Source organism: Salvia hispanica, chromosome 6 (assembly GCF_023119035.1).
Source record: "Salvia hispanica cultivar TCC Black 2014 chromosome 6, UniMelb_Shisp_WGS_1.0, whole genome shotgun sequence".
NCBI classification, from domain to species: Eukaryota; Viridiplantae; Streptophyta; class Magnoliopsida; order Lamiales; family Lamiaceae; genus Salvia; species Salvia hispanica.
In genome coordinates this window covers 16111057-16127923 of record NC_062970.1, presented here as the reverse complement: position 1 = coordinate 16127923, position 16867 = coordinate 16111057, and the positions used below count along the sequence as shown (strand labels likewise).

The following is a 16867-nucleotide window of genomic DNA, read 5'->3' as shown; positions in this document are numbered from 1 at the left end:
GCTCCATCCTGTGAATCGTCCTGGGGTAAAAAATGTAGGCAGTGTGGAGCGATTGGTGGTGTAGAAGGCATGGGACGTGCGATTCCTCCATTTTGGCTGCTAGAGATAGGCACGCCACGGATAGAAGCTGCAACGACCATCCAGTTTCCTATTGAATGGAAGGAAGATTATGTTAAGTTGTGCAATGGAACGGAAGTATAGATTGTAAAAAAAAGATGGAGTACCGGAAGTGAATGAGCGGCGAGGAAACGGTGGAAGTAGTTGAGGGTGAGGAAAGCCGTGACCGGTTTGAAATGGAAGTGCGCATGCACCTATATACTTATATGAAATGTAGTAATCATTTTCATATGAACTAAGTGTGTGTAGTTATGTGTTTAAGGGGATACCTTGAGAAAGGAATTGATAGAGTCCTTGGATGTAATCCGGGTGGGGCATATGGTGGGGCTCCGATTCGAGCAATCGGGCGATGAGAGCGGATTCATCAGGGCATGGCTGCGGCGGAGAGAGAAGACACATGACCGTTTATGGGTAGAGGAGGAGGAGTAGTTGTAGCAGTGAGGACATCTCTGTTCTATACTACTCCATCTTTCAGTCTCAGAGTTGAGTCAGTGTTTGTTTCCCTCTCTCTAGTTCGAAATGCCAAAATAAGAGAGGAGGACGTGGAGGTATGTTTAAATATTTAATGAGCCAACATCCATTATACTTTTATTATTAACCCATATTTTATTTTTATGTTTTTTTTTCACTCACATCGACTCTTTCTTATTCTAACATATTAGTAGTATGAAAGAATCAACACTAAGAGTGTCTCCGGTGGCGCCCCTCCCACTAGGACCTCCCACAAAACTGTCTGTCACGTCATCACTAGCCCTTCTCATTCCACTGCCACATCACTAGGACTTCCCTCTGCACTAGGACTTTCCACTAGGACTTCCCGCAATAAAATTAAATTCACAATTAAAATTAAAATTTACGGAATTAAAATTCGACACGAATACGAACGGGAAAATGCGAATATTTCATTAAAAAAAACACACATCATTCGAAAAAAATAAATTACATAGTAGATAGAAAAAAAAGCAACCACATCAACGTGCACCCCTCCGCGTCCAAACCTCTTCGATGATATCCTCCTGAAGTCGAATATGGGCATCTCTTTGCCGCATGTCGGCAAATGCGCGCAACCGCTCAACCTCTCCATGAGGTACCCCCATGTTCACATTCGCACTGGCCACGCCGTGGCTTGTACCGGCACCGGTATCATCTTCGTTGGTCGACTGAGTCAGTTCGTCCCCTTCACTTTCGACAATCATGTTTTGCAAAATGATACATGCGTACATGATGTCGCCGATGTTGGGAATATACCACTGTCGTGCCGGACCCCTCACCATCCCCATCGACTCTGGAGCACACCAAATGCGCGCTCAACATCCTTGCGCGTGCCTCCTGACGAGTCGCAAAGTAGGACTTCTTTGGTCCGACCGCATACTTGATGTCTTCACAAAGACGGGCCAGTTTGGGTATATCCCATCCGCCAATTAGTATCTCATATTGTGCTGGTTGCCATTGGCGACGAAACTGATTGGCGGGACCAACGCCATTGCACTGATCGTTGAACAGGGGCGACTACTGGAGGACGTTGAGGTTGTTGTTCGACCCGGCGACTCCAAAATAAGCATGCCATATCCACAACCGGTAGTCAGCTACAGCTTAAAGGATCATCGTGGGATGCTAGGCTTTGAAGCCGGAAGTGTGTATCCCCTTCCAGGCGACGGGGCAGTTTCCTCCACTCCCAATGCATACAATCTATGCTGCCCAACATCCCAGGGAACCCGTGCATATTTATCAGCCGCTTTGCAGTCTTGGGGGGCTCGGACGCCGAAGATACTGATCCCCGAATATCGATCTAACGCCCGCGCAAAAATTCAGCACACACTCGACGGCTGAAGACTCGCCAATGTGGAGGTACTCGTCGAACATGTCGGCCGGGCCTCCGTACGCCAGTTGCCTGATTGCGGCAATGCACTTCTGTATTGCCGTGTGTCCGGGTTTGCCACCCGCATCCTCCCCGATCCCGAAAAACTCGTATCTTCTCTCTAAAGCACCCACGATATGCATAAATAGAGGACGATGCATCCTAAAACGTCGCCGGAATAAGGCATCCCCAAAATGCGGCTGCGGAGCAAAGTAGTCCTCATACAACCGAATATGTGCAGCAATGTGGTCCCGGGGTACATGACATCGGCGATTGATCGGCCGAGGTACCGCCGCGCGCTCGCTACCGCTGCTGCCTCTTTCCGCCGGAGCAATCGATCAATCGCCTCTTGCATAGCGAGATCCAATTCATTATCACTATCACTATCACTAGCGCCTCCGCCACTACCACCCGCACGACTACTCGTCATTCTAGATATACTTGAAAAAAGAGGTTAGAGAGAGAAACTTGTCAACACAAGTGGTGTGAATGAAATGAAGTTCAACGAGCCCTATTTATAGACTTTCAAAAAAAAAAAAAAAAAATTTAAAGCGCGGACGTCCGACCTTCGCCACAGTGGCGGACGTCCGGTCGGACGTGGGGCTGAGGGGCGAGGACATGGGACGGGCACATGGGACAGGCGTGGGCGCCCTTCCCGTTCACTACGGCGGACGTCCGGTTGGACGTCGGCGACGTCCTACCGGGACGTCCGCCATTGGAGATGCTCTAACATAGGAGTAAGTTTTTTTCTACTGGGGTTTTTCTATCGTTATTCATATTCAATTTATTGGGACCATTGGGCTGGCTATAAGATTCTAATCCTAGTACTTAGATTAATTGTAAAATAAAGGAACTTCTCAAAATGAAAAAATGACTTAATTATAAAAGAACATAAGAACTAACTCTTAACAGTATTTGATATATAGTTTAATTCAAATTTTAAAAAAAAATAAGAAAGAAATTTAAATATAAAAATAAAAAATGAAGTTAAAGGCTAATAAGTCTTTTTAACTTATCCAATTACTATATTTATTATTTTAATATATAACTAATACATCAAATTATTAATATAGCCTTAATTTAGTTGTACAAAATTTGGTTGTTATCACTACTCTAAAAAAAATTGTGTTAGGTGAATTAAGTAAATAAATAATAAAGTGGAAAATGAAAAAGGTAGAGAGATGAAGAGATAAAAAAGTAAGAGAGAGTAAAGTAGGTGTGGAAAAATGTGTTGACTTTTACTAAAAAGAGAAATGACTCTATTACTATGGATCGTATCAAAATGATAAAATGATTCTATTACTATGGAACGGAGATAGTATTATTTATTAATGACAAAAAGGGATTGGCAATTCAAATGTAAGGCGGAAGTAAATGGGCTATAAAATAGTTGACAGGCCCAATTTCTACTTGGGCTGATAAACCCCTTGATTGTTCAAAATTGGAGGAAAGCCTCAAAAGTCAAAACAGTAGTAATGGGTACGCTATTAATATACTTTCCTTGTTATAAAAATGAACTACTCTGAGTTTTATCACTTGAACTATCCATTTACCTTATTTCTCTTAAATAATAAAATACATAGTTATTTTTGCGTGTTAAGTATACACAAATCTCAGTGTATGGTCATTAATAGAAATAATGAACAATCCACTCATTATGAATAGTTAGTTTTATTTCTTAGATATGTGACATAAATTTAAATAGAATTGATTTTTTTTAATATAAATTCCCTCATTTCCTTAGTAGTGGAGTCATTTTGGTACGTTCCTAGTAGTGGAGTCATTTCTTTTTTTAATAAAAGTCAACACATTTCTTCTCATTTACTCTATTCTCTATTCATCTTTCTACCTTTTTCATTTCCTACTTTATTCTTCCTTTACCTTACTTAACACAATTTTTCTTAAATCACGTGCCGAAAGAAACTCCCCCACTACCTCGGAACGGAGAGAGTACTTGATAATACAAATTTTTCCGTAACTAATTTGCTATTATGGTTTAAATATAAATATCTATGGAAATGGACGTTTTAGTCACTTATCTTAGTTAGCCACAATGAATTTTTTTCTCTAAATTAACTAATTAATTAGTTATCAATCAATTAGTCATTAATTGATTGAATAATATATACTACCTCCATCCTATGTTACTCAACTTCTCTATTTCGGCTCGTCCCAAACTATTTGTATCATTTCGATTTTAAATAAGAATAGGGGTATTTAAAAAGATATTCGAGTTAATTAAGTGTTCTCTTATTACACTAATTATTCAATCCTAAATTTACGACCTAAAACGAAAAATGAGAGTATAATTATGAGACTGAGAAAGTATGTTTTATTCTTATATACTCTGTAACATGTTACTAAAAAAGGAAAATGATCACATCTATATACATACATAAAGATTTGATTAACATTAATTTAGTCAATAATATACCGTCCAAACTAAGTTGATTCATATTCTTCTTTGGGATGTCCCACTAAGTTGAGTCATTTTCCTTTTTAACAAAAAATAAAATATCCAATCACTCTAAACCCTAAACTCTAAACCGTATATACTTTATTCCACTATCTACTTCACACTCTCTTTATCATTCCTACTTTATTTCTCTATCATATTTTTCAACACAATTTCTTAATTTTCATGTCTAAAATTATGTCTCAACTTAGTTGAGATAGATTGAGTATATTGGTGCATTAAAATAACAACTAGAATTAAGGTGATAACCATATAACTCAATCTGGACCACACAACCAAAAATACGTGGTCCAGATTCAATTTCATAAACTCATATTACGAAAGAAATATATCATTTTCACTTATTACTAAGAGTATTTTAGTCACTATATAATTAAATGGCGCCTAATTCACATTAATAGGACTAATAATCACATTCTCTCTTGAAAATTATCCTAAAATTTTAAATTTTAATAATTCTTTCAATTAAAATTATTTTTTTACAAAAAAAATACTAGTATTAAATTAAAAATAATTTAGTGAAGATTCTAACGAAATCCTAATTGGATGATATTATATCAAAGGCTGGAAAATTGTTATTAGTATAAGATATGAACAATAATATTGTTTTTGTGTGATAGTAAAACCATGTCATTTTATAAACGCAATGTATATTTTTAATCCCTAAAAATATCCCTTCACAATAAAAACAACCAAACACATCAGTAATACTCCATATACTACTATCATTTTATAAACGACCAAAATACATCAACATTACCATACTATGATGTTATGATTGAGATGTTGTTCCATGTTGTAAATATATAATAATAAAAAAATCAATTAAAATATTCTCTCCGTCCACTATTAGGAATATTAGGAATCTCATTTCATGGTGACACATATTTTAAGAAATGTTAAGAAAAGTGGGTGGAAAAAAGTTATAGTATATTATGGTGATCGAGCACGTGGTGTAAAAAGGAGGTCACAACGCAAATATTCGATAACCTTAGAGGTAATTGATTTAGGAGAATTAAATTGAATCGATATAGTGATCCGAGGGAAGGAGCACATGATGGCAGCAGCATTTGCCTTTGACTGTGACGATGAAACCAAAGCCCCATCAAAGTATCATGCTTGCTGCACTGCACACCACCACGTCTCTAAATATATCTACTCTAAATTTCATACTACTAATACTATTAATAACCCCATTTGCTTCTTGCTTCATATATATAATACAGTAATTTGTTTTAACCAAGTTATTAACGTTGTAATCCTCCCTGCCAGATAACATCAAAAATCTTTACGTGTCTCGTGTCTTTCTCTTTCATAAATTCATAGTTAATTTCAAATTAAATATCTTTAATTCTTTACTGCAACATGGCCCTTACTGCAATGAGTTTAGGATATATATGACCCAAACTATAAATGAAATTTGTTATGATTAAAAAATTAGAACAACTGTAAAAAAATGTTTATAAAGTTCACAACTAGATCAAACTGATCGAACTTCCCGATTTGAGGCTGCATCACAACTTTGTTAGCTTAAACTTTATTTGAATGTTCAAACACAATCGGCCTGCCAAAGTAATATATTAGCAATATATCATATTAATTGTATATCTTTCTACAACAAACTATCACTCAATCGCTATTTCTGAACTGCAAAACAATCATATCGATAACAATTGTAGTCGCATTAAGGTCTATTTGTAGGTAAATTGCTGAACTTTTTGCAAATTCTTATTCTTAATTATTTGAATATTCAAATTTTACCCGATTTTGCTAATGAGACCGAATTTTGGAGAAATCAGAAAATGACAGTTACACGTGACATTAAATTAATGTATGAATAATAGTACTCCTTAAAAGTGTAAGTTTTTTTTGTAATGAATTTAGGATAGAGCAAAAATATAAAAATAGAGAAGGAGATCAACATCATAAAAAAAAATTGCCGCCATATTTAAATTAATTTCAGTCTATTATTGATTTTTTTTATTGATAAGTAAAATTTTGGATATTTAAAATAATGTCATCGTATTTTTATGTCAACATCTTAGGTCCTAAACTCCTAATGCAACTTGTTAGCAAAATGAGACAAAATTAAAAGTTCAGTATATGTCAAATAAACATGCGAAGAATGTATCCGTTAAACTTTAGTAATTATGTGCTATTATTTCTAAACGAAGTGATTTTATTCGCCGGCCGATTTGCATCTTAGATTAGTCAACAATTCAACTTGTAAGAAAAATTAGATAAATAAAAAGTTCAGTAGTCTCGGATGCCTAAGCAAAATTAGAATCTTTAAAATTGAGTAATTTATAGGCTATGTTTAAATGTTGGTCGATGAAAACTAGTGAGTGTTGAGGCATAAAATTAAAAAAAAATGATTAGATGATGGAGGATAAGAATGAACAGGAACTGAACATTGGAATGAGTAATTAAGCAAAGATCACAAGCCCAAAACAAGTAGTTAATTAATTAATGGTTAAAATTAAGCCCTAGAAAGGCCATTTATAAGATTGAAATGTGTGCGCACGTGCATACATGTGTGCATATCTGTTGGAAATTCTGAATTGCCATATGCACACGTGCAGACATGTGTGTGTGAGTGCGTGTTTATTTAGAGTGGAGAGGAAGTGAGGGCATGTGAAACTCAATTAACCAATATTAAAAACACCCTAACACATTTTTATCACACAGTAGAAAATGCTCAAAGGTTAAAGATTCACCAGCAATAGAGTAAAAAAAAACGTAAATAAAACATTATCAGCCAATCTCATAGTAATTAACACTTGAAACACCCACATTTTCTCTCAAGCCTCCTAGTTTTATTACCGCTGTTAAATTAATCTCAAATTGTATTTCACCACGTGTACTATGATAGAGATTAATTACGCAATTAAATTGCAATATGAAATATAATCAATGCATGTAATGTTAATATTTTTGTTAAATATAATACTATGAGAAAATTAAGTACATTTGAAGGGACACAATCTAGTAGTTTAAGGACTCCCAAATACGGCATGTTCCCTTTGAAAGAATCTGATGCTGGATACTTCAAGGTTTAGTTCAACCTGCAATTTTAATCTAATTAATTACACAATTAAGAATTTCCCTTTTCAGGCCAAAAAAAAAACATTTTTTTTGAAGATCTAGTAGTCAAACTGACTTAGTTTTTGACTGACCCTTATGTCTTTTCTTGATCCTTTCTATTTCTTTAGTTGGTTTTAAATTAATCAGGGGACATAGTACTAAACTAATACTGGTATTAGTTTGAGCTAAGTTTTGGAACTAACACTTGGAATATACTATTGCAGCTTCCATGAATAGTATTTTTTAATTTAATAGAGAAAGGGTTGTCTTTTACTTAACTAGTACTTCCTCCGTCCTAGCCTAAGCGAGACGTTTCATCTTCGCACCTGTTTTGAAAAAATGATGATAAATAGTTAAAATGATAAAATTAAGAAGTAAGAGAGAGAATAATGTAGAAGAGAGCCTCTTCTATATTATTCCCTCTCCAAAACAGGTCCAAAAATGAAACGTCTCACTTAGATTGGGAGTCTGGGACGGAGGGAGTACTCATTTAGGTTCCGATATAAGCAAGCATTTTAGCATGAGATTTAAATTATGTTATATTTTTATTAATTTTATGAAGATTTGTTAAATTTTTTTAAGTTAAGTTATAGAGTAGTATATATTTTTAATTTAATATCAATAGAATGAGAAAGTTGTGAAATGTATTCTTGGATTTTAGCGCAAAGTATCTGACTCAATCCGTGTATACGTTAGAGAAAGAAGATTTGCATTTAGTTTGGGAAATGAGTAGCTGGAGAATATGGGTAAATAAATATGTAGGTAGGAAGAAATGAGTTGTGATATATAGTGATAGGAGTAGTATTATTAGAGAAGAAAAGGATGTGTGTCCAAATAGTGAGGAAAAGGGAATGGAAGTTGTACCCCGTTTTGCTATGAACGTACGCTCTACCCAGCTGTATTGCATGTGAAACCCTTCATGCCTTACATAATACATTCCCTTTCTTCTCATCCTCACCCCACTCCCTATCTACCTATATACAATCAAATTACTTATATGTCCCTCCTAAATCAATATAGCATCCTACCTAAATCTTTATGTCAAGAAGAAATGTGTGTTAGACGGTCTAACCACCGCTATATCAAAATTCAAGAATGAAATGGAATGGACGGGCTTTCCCGTCGCCCTTTCCAAAAACACCTCCTGTCACGTCATAAGGACTTCCCACCCTCCTGTCACGTCATAAGGACTTCCCACTGCACAATCCGCCGTTCCCATCTCCCTTCCCGTGCGGACTTCCCCCAATATAAAAAAATTCACAAATTCACAAATATGCAATTTACGTTACAGAATTAATTTTTTGAGCCGTATATCTAGAGTTTTTTTTTTTTTAAATAAAAAATTGGGAAGTCTGCACCGGACGTTCGCGACCCGCCACAATGGCGCCCTTCGCGGCGGACGTCCGCGTCCGTCTCGGGTAGCCTCAATGGTGCCCTTCCCCGACGGACTTCACGGAAGCCTCTCCGAAGGGCGACGGGAAGTCCGCCACTGGAGATGCTCTTAGTACTATATACAACATCCACTTCATATATGCGAGTGTGAAGTGGATCTGGATAAGTATGCTAGTCTAGCTATGAAAATCACTTAATTGTCCCTTCTTATTCACTGATTAATAGAGTCTTGTGTTAGATTGTGTTGTTGTCATATTATATATTCAGATTCAAAATTGGAATCGATCCGAACATTTACGGTATCGGACACGTTCAAGTGCAAGTGCAAAAAGAGTGTAGATAGGGTTGAATAGTTAGGCAAATCTAAAACAAGGTTTTGTGTTAAACATTAAAAATGTGACACAAAGTAATGAGGTTAGATATGAGACATGATTTGGCCATTTGAAGGCAATATTACACATAGCCCCCTGGTGCCCAACTGGCAGGCATTCTAAGAGATAGAGAAGTTTGAATATTGCCAAAAAAAACCTCTGAATTCAGCTCACATTTTCTCTCGTCTTTTCCCCTTCAACCCCCAGTCTCAATCCTCAATATCTACTCCACCCATAAACCTAAGAACACCAACAAACAACAACCCTACACGCACTCACACACACATATATATATATATAAGTATAAACATACATTGATCAAACAGTGCTAGCTGAATTACAAATAATGAATTACATGTTCGGAAATGAAGAATGCAGCAGCGGTTGCGAGTCAGGCTGGACTCTTTACTTGCAACAGTCTTCAATTTCCACTTACGAATCGCCCGAGCATCGGACCAAGATAATATCGAATGAAGACGAAGATCTGTCCATGGTGTCGGACGCCTCGTCCGGGCCGCCACAGCTGCATGAGGAAGAAGGCTGCGGAGGAAACGACAAAAACAACTGCTTCTTTAACTACTCTACCACCCTTACCAAACCCTTGTCCAAAACCAGAGAAAATCGATGCCGGAAAAAGGTGCAGGAGCTCGACGACACTGCTAGCTCCCAGCTTTACAATGTGAGTTCAATTCAATCCATCATATTTCTAATGTTATTTTATTTTATTTATTTAGTGAATTTACAAATATGCAGAAAGCAAGAAGTCAGGCTTCGGTGGAGAATGTGGTGGAAATGGAATATTCACAAGGCTACTCCTCAACTCAATTTGAAGTACTTTCTTTTTTGCTTCTCTTCATTTAATTAATGATTATTTAATATATCTTATAGATTTAATTTGCATAAATTTGTAGGTGAGACCTGCATATCAGGAGGAGCATTATCGTTTCTTGCACTCTGGAAATCAACTGCAGCACCAAAACCAGTTGAGTTTTTTTTTTTATATATAAATAAGGACTTTTTTTCCCTAATGTGTAGTGTGAATCTGTGGCAGGTGGTTTGAAATCGAAGGTAAAAGGTGGTGAAGAAATGGAACAACATTGATCAACTGTCCTATGTTAGCTGCTGTAATAATGTTAAAAAAAGCTATGTTTTTAAAATGGTGAAATTGAATCTCAAAAAAGGGGTTTTTGTTTCCCTTTCTTCTCTTCTTCCATCTCTTTTTGTGGCTGTAACGCAAGTGGGAAACAGCTTCATAGAAAAAAAGAGAAGAGATAAGAAAATTTCATTCTCAGTACATTTTCTTGTCTTAGAAATAATGGCAACAATTATTTGGTTTATTATGTTAATTTTTTTAATTTTTATGTAACCAGCCCCTTGTGCACCATTTTGCTTTAATATTGAAGATCTCTAGAATTTATCTCGTGTGGTAACTATTAAATACTATCCTATTCTGAAAAGAAATATTCAATGAAAGTTATTGGTATGAGTTACATTTAGTTTAGTATGAAAGTTATTGGTGAGGTTGGATGACATAATATGTGTATCATTATCCCATAAAGAGCATGAATGTAAATATAATCTTGGACAAAAAATTGATTCTCATAAATAGAATCAAAAAATATTTGTTTGGAACAAGAATAGTGTAGAGTATAAGTGTAACAATATTTATTGTCAGCAACCGAGATTTATTAAGTCACATGTAACAATAATTGTCAGAAAGTAGGATTTATTAAGTGGGCCAATTATATATGTATATATCGATATCCACATGAGGGATCTTTAGATTGGACCAGTACGAGTATAAGTAAGCTTTTGTCTTCTTTTTTTTCTAAATTTTTACACTTTCTTTAGTACATAAACTAGACATAAAAACTCGAAGTCTTCCAACTTTATTTATTATAAAAGCATTGGATTCTTCTTTATGAGCCAGGGAAAGTTAGAGTTACTATAGATTATTTTGACAAACACCGTTATTAATGGTGAGAAGTGAACAAAAATGCAAGAGAGAGCAGATTTTTTGTTAACTTTAAATGAGGGGTAATATCATAATTTTATTAAAAAAAAATTAAAAATCTCAATAAGAAATTGTTTTTAAAAAAGTTTATAGAGACCAGGGCGACCATGACTTTCCAGCCAATCCTAGAAGAAAAAGGTTCTTCTAGCGGTCTGGGCACTGGGGTTGCGGTCGCCTCTATATATCCAACCCTCTCATTGTTGAAATTTGGGTTAAGACTTGTGATTGAAAAAGATAAAAAAAAAAAATGAAATTTCAAAATGAAATATAATTTCATTGGTAAAATGCGAACTACGGGTTTGAGTCTCCGAATTATGAGAAATGAGGATCATTATTCCTACTTAATTATAGAACCAGTCAAATTATAGGTATTAAAATATTAATGTAATAAGTACTGTTACATTTACGAATTTTTATAGCAAGCCTCTGGTTCTCTAATCCTTATTCACATGACTGAAATTATGACAAACGACATCATTAATTGATGCAAAATATCTATCAACACACTTATTTATTTAGTGGTGTCAACCCCCCACCTTAATTGTCCTTCTACATTAATGACTAAAAAAAATCAATTTTTTTTTGGTTTTTGGACATGCATTATAATGTAAGATAAAATGATTTGCAAGGATAAAAAGATTTTGTAATCCTAGGTGATGGGCAGTCAGACATGAAAGGTAAAAGCCAAAACATATGTTGGAATATTTCATATGCATCTTTGTGACCCTTTTCAAAGTGTGCAGATCCTGCCTGAGATCTTCCTCTCCCATTACAAACACCCTCTATATATTTTATTATCTTATTTTTGGAATTATTCATATATATGCAATCTTTATACAAAATTCATTATAGTAGACCTTCTAAGCATACCTTTGTCCTTTCTTTCGAGTTCCTTACTTCAAAAGTTTGTTCGAATTCGAGTGTACTATCATCTAACAAGTTTTGACTTCAATATTTCCATTTTTTACCTTCCTATTATTTTAGGAATAGTGTGAGTTAAGTGCATTAATTACTTCCTCTAATTTTCATTTGCTCTACACAAATATTAATCCATGAAGGTCACGTGTGAATCAACATAAATCATAAATGAATATATGAAATTAAAATAATGCATTATCAATTTTCAATTTAATTATAGCTAGCTCCAACCAACTAAAGGCTAAAGCACATAGTATTGGAATGAAAAAAGTTGAATACCAACAAAGCAATGAATACACAAAAAGATAGCAAACACAAACCCAACAAACAATTACTTGTATATTGTATAGATGATTGGATTGTTCTTTGTTTGCAGTGAATTATGTTGGATGGGATCATCAAAAGGGTATGGAGGGACACATTTTTGTCCTACCAACACCTACCAAAACATTGCCCCCCAATCCCATTGTAAAACTGGAGAAGAACAATTAATATTCATAACAATTGTTTTATTTTCTTCCAAATAAATTTTTTAAAAATTTAAATAATTTCACCTAGGACTGTTCCCAATATTGATGACAACACTCTTCCTCTCATGACAGTAAATAATATCTCTTCTACTCCTTATCTCTGCAGTTGCCAACTTTTCTCCAGAGCTGTAGCTATTACTTCTAACATCTGCTTTTCTTGCAGCCCCACACCCATGTGTTTTGCACCAGTCGAGCTGCAATAATCATACATACCCAAGGTTACTTCTTACTTTTAATTCTTCTCATTTTCACACGAACAATTGTCGTTTTCCGACTAATTAATGTCACTGTGGAAGTTAAAATTACCAATTAATGCAATCGTGTCTAGTTGAAATGACATATACATCCAACTGTATCTGTCATTTCGTAAAAAAATGGTGTATAAAGGCTCAATTAGTTAATCTAGCTATTCGATCCGATCTCGTACTTGCACTGCAATCTTAATTGATGCTAGGTCATGTATTATGATGTCACACATTATTTACTTAAACCGTTGCATTCAAATGTAGAAACGGTTTAAGTTAAGGTGTTTGTCGATAATCTTGTTTACCAACGAGTTTTTGAGAATTACCAACGGAAAATTTCGTCTTTAAATTCCACATTTGTCTTGGATCCAAAGGTGTACGTACATGTACATGAATAATGGCAATAATAATAATAATATATGTATTATATAATTTATATAATTCTGGATGCCAATTTTATGGAGACAAGTGGTGCAGCATCATAAAGGGTGATGGCAGGTATTATATAGGAAATTGATGAGATGATAAATCGAGATAGGACCACAGATGAAGAAGTTGAATATGATTGAGCAAAGTAGGGAAAAAAGAAAAAGGAAAATACAAGTGATGAAATTGAATGAATATGAGATTAGATACAGTGCATGACCATGATATATGGCTCAGACCAACCATGCATTAGCCCATATTCCCCATTGTTCAACCCATAATAAACCTATCCATTTTCAAATTATTTTTCCTTTGTTTTCTTTTGTTTTTGTCTCCTCCTCCAGAATTTTCACAGTCAAATTCTTCCCCATTTAGCTATATTTGACTCTGTGCTACTATCTTTAACCAAAATAGATCAAACAATTATAACATGTAGGAAAATAATTTCTTTCTTTATGCATAAATCAAAGTCATTATAGCATGTCAATCTTCTATCTGTCAAAGAAAATAAGTTGATATAAATATGTTTGATTATTATTGAAGAGTCATGCCATCATCTAGAAGATTCTAACTATTCTAGATTCTGATGTGGTAGCTAGAATAGTTTATAGTTGAGATTGAGAATTCTAGATTTTCATGTAGTGGCTAGAATAGTCTATAGACTATAATATATATAATTCTACATTCTTATATTTTTAATTAGGGATTTATATAGAAGGATCATCTAGCAACTATACATAGGATTCTTGTAAACCATTTCAAAAGATGTCAAAATAAACAAAATCTAATACACTCTAGTGCCTTTTAATTGACAAGAGCTAATCTCAAAAACTACTCTCTATATATATTCGACATATTCTACTCTCTCTAATCTACATTATTATGTTATTTAATTTGAAATTATTAGATTTTACGGGAACTAGGTAATCTCACATTCATTGAATTGTACATTATGAGTGAAATGAGACCAATCAAACTCCAATAAGATTCTATCTAAAACCAAGTGGTGCTTTAAGAAGTGTCTTACTATTTAAATTAATCTCTTTAATTTTAGTTCACATTTTTATATTAGAAAATTCACATGTCAACATTTATATGGATTCAAGATCTGTTTGAAGTCTTATAAAGAAATGAAAGGATGTAACCAAGAAATCATTTTTCAACAAAACTTAGCCTAATGAAGTACTTAGATAATTACATATGGGCTCCCTGAACCTCAATGTTTCAGTTACACTTTTGAGCCAGCCCATTCGTGTTTAATTTGGGATATTTTTAAATCAATCGTATTGGATTTTTGGGTTATTATGCTATGAGACATTGGGGCTAAAATAATTCGGATTAGAAACACATAAAAGGATGTGTACTAGTACCATATTGTAGTATTGTTATGGCCTTCGGATTGGTTGTGGTGTTTCAAATGATTAGAGAAGTTCTTGTCAAGCTACTTCAAAGAGAAAACTAAAAACCGAAAAATTGGAACTGCCCTATCTGGGGATCATAACTTCTTATAATAATACTAAGATCTTTTTTTATTATTTGACTCATTAACAAATTCAAAATCATAATATGGTATTCACACACACTTTAAAATAGTTATACACATTAAGTTTATAATGTAGCAGCCCAGTATTTTCCAACAAATTATTCTATCTTAAAATGGAATTCATATAGTATTAAGGAACGTACACTAAATCAATCCCATTTGTGGAGTATAGTCTAATACTGGATAAATTTCAACATATAGTGAATAGGACCAAAATTACTATTTACGAAATACTTATGAGATCATCCAACTTTGACTTGGCATCAAATCCAGTGTTTTACTGATTGAGTTAAGTTGAGAGTGAAAGAGGAGAGAAAGAGGAGATAAGGGATCAGGGGAGAGACTTCTTGCCGGCTGTCTTGAGAATCCGGTCGATGATTTGTTGTGCCTTGCGGCTACGGATCTCTAACCTCACACTTGCGGTCTTGTCCATTTTTATGTACGTCATCGTTGTCTTCTTCTTCTTCTTCTTTTTCCACTTCTTCTTCAATGATCGGACCTTCGATCTTATCACCTCCACCAAAGTATTCAACTCATTCGCCATTTCCCAAATCAATCGGGATGCTTTGATGAAAACGTGTTGTGTTGCAGTATTGGGAGATAATTTTATATAGTTCATATTCAAATAATATTATTTGGGATACGACAAATAATTACACAAAATTACATAAATATAGGTTATGATACTATCCTAATTTTGTGAATCGCATGCACCCCTTGACCCAATGTTTTTTCAAATTATTTATATTTACGGATTACAAACAACAAAATAAGTAAGAACCATTATGAACTTTTCGAAATACGTAGTACGAGTAACATATATAAATAATTGATTAATAAGGAGACGAAGATTTATTATAGCCGAACATATATGAAAAGACAAATCATCTCATGCAATAACAGAAATTATTATTGTGATCACGGCTGCTTCTTCTTTTGTGTGTAGATATAATCAAGCTGAGCTTCAATCGTTCTCCTCATCATGCACTCGTCGTCTTTAAGCCCCACGCAGTTGTCTCGATCCGCCACCTTCTGCCCTTCTTGTTCCTAAAAAACACAAACGGATCATTACTGGTGATAACTTGATATTCAAATAATCAAATTCACTGACAGATCTAGAATTCTTTTTGGTTTGAGGATACGACAAATAATTATAGCCATTTGAACCCTCAAAGTTCGAACAGTCAATTGGCAGTGGCTGAAATCTATGAGCTATATTAGTTTTCTTTCTTTCATCTCTTTGATTTGCTCTCCCACAATTAGTAGTATACTTTATTTTCTCACTTTCATATTAATATGTCAAAGTCCAAATAACAAAAAAAAAAAAATTAAAATAAGCAATCTCATCATATAAAAATGGGGCATTTTAATTAGTTTTAGGGTACATAATTATAGATAATAAATAGTAGTACTCGGTAACTATAGTAATACTAAAAATATTTGGGTACAACTACACACCCTTGTTTCCTAACTGGATTCGCCACTGGAATTTATATACACCATGATCACATGTATATGTACACAGGACATGCATATTGCATTATGGGGGTGGAAACGGGGGTGCTAGTATGAAACTATATGGCTATATGCGAGACTCACCGCGTGATGATTCTCGATGGGAGTGACGTCGTGAAATGTGGGGCCCGGTCGGGCAGTGATGTGTGAGAGGAGGAGGAAGAATGTTGTGAATATGCAAATAGTGGTGGTAGTGGTTTTGCCCATGATGTAGAATTTCCAAGTTAGGTCTAAGTTAGGTTAACTTAATTTGGGTATATATGTAGATGGTATGGGATTGGATGGTCTATATATTTTACGACTAATTAATGTTGGAAATTTATATTCGGACGGCCAAAGAGAGTTTTCAGCATGGCTAAAAGGATGCTACGCCTCTAT

General features: G+C 34.7%; 1 protein-coding gene across 1 annotated transcript; it reads left to right on the top strand.

Annotated features, from left to right (window-relative positions):
* The first annotated feature begins 9439 nt into the window (after positions 1 to 9439).
* LOC125197403 (protein SOB FIVE-LIKE 5-like) lies at positions 9440 to 10493 on the top strand. Its single transcript, XM_048096141.1, has 4 exons — positions 9440 to 9977; positions 10052 to 10129; positions 10210 to 10280; positions 10350 to 10493. The coding sequence occupies exons 1-4, from the start codon at positions 9645 to 9647 to the stop codon at positions 10378 to 10380; spliced, it is 513 nt and encodes a 170-aa protein (XP_047952098.1). The 5' UTR covers positions 9440 to 9644; the 3' UTR covers positions 10381 to 10493.
* Positions 10494 to 16867: the final 6374 nt, after the last annotated feature.

Bases quoted from the DNA above. Each gene is read 5' to 3' on its own strand.
- LOC125197403 (XM_048096141.1), top strand. From the start codon at position 9,645: ATGAATTACATGTTCGGAAATGAAGAATGCAGCAGCGGTTGCGAGTCA. The intron at 9,978-10,051 runs GTGAGTTCAATT...ACAAATATGCAG, and splicing joins CTAGCTCCCAGCTTTACAAT to AAAGCAAGAAGTCAGGCTTC. The intron at 10,130-10,209 runs GTACTTTCTTTT...ATAAATTTGTAG, and splicing joins ACTCCTCAACTCAATTTGAA to GTGAGACCTGCATATCAGGA.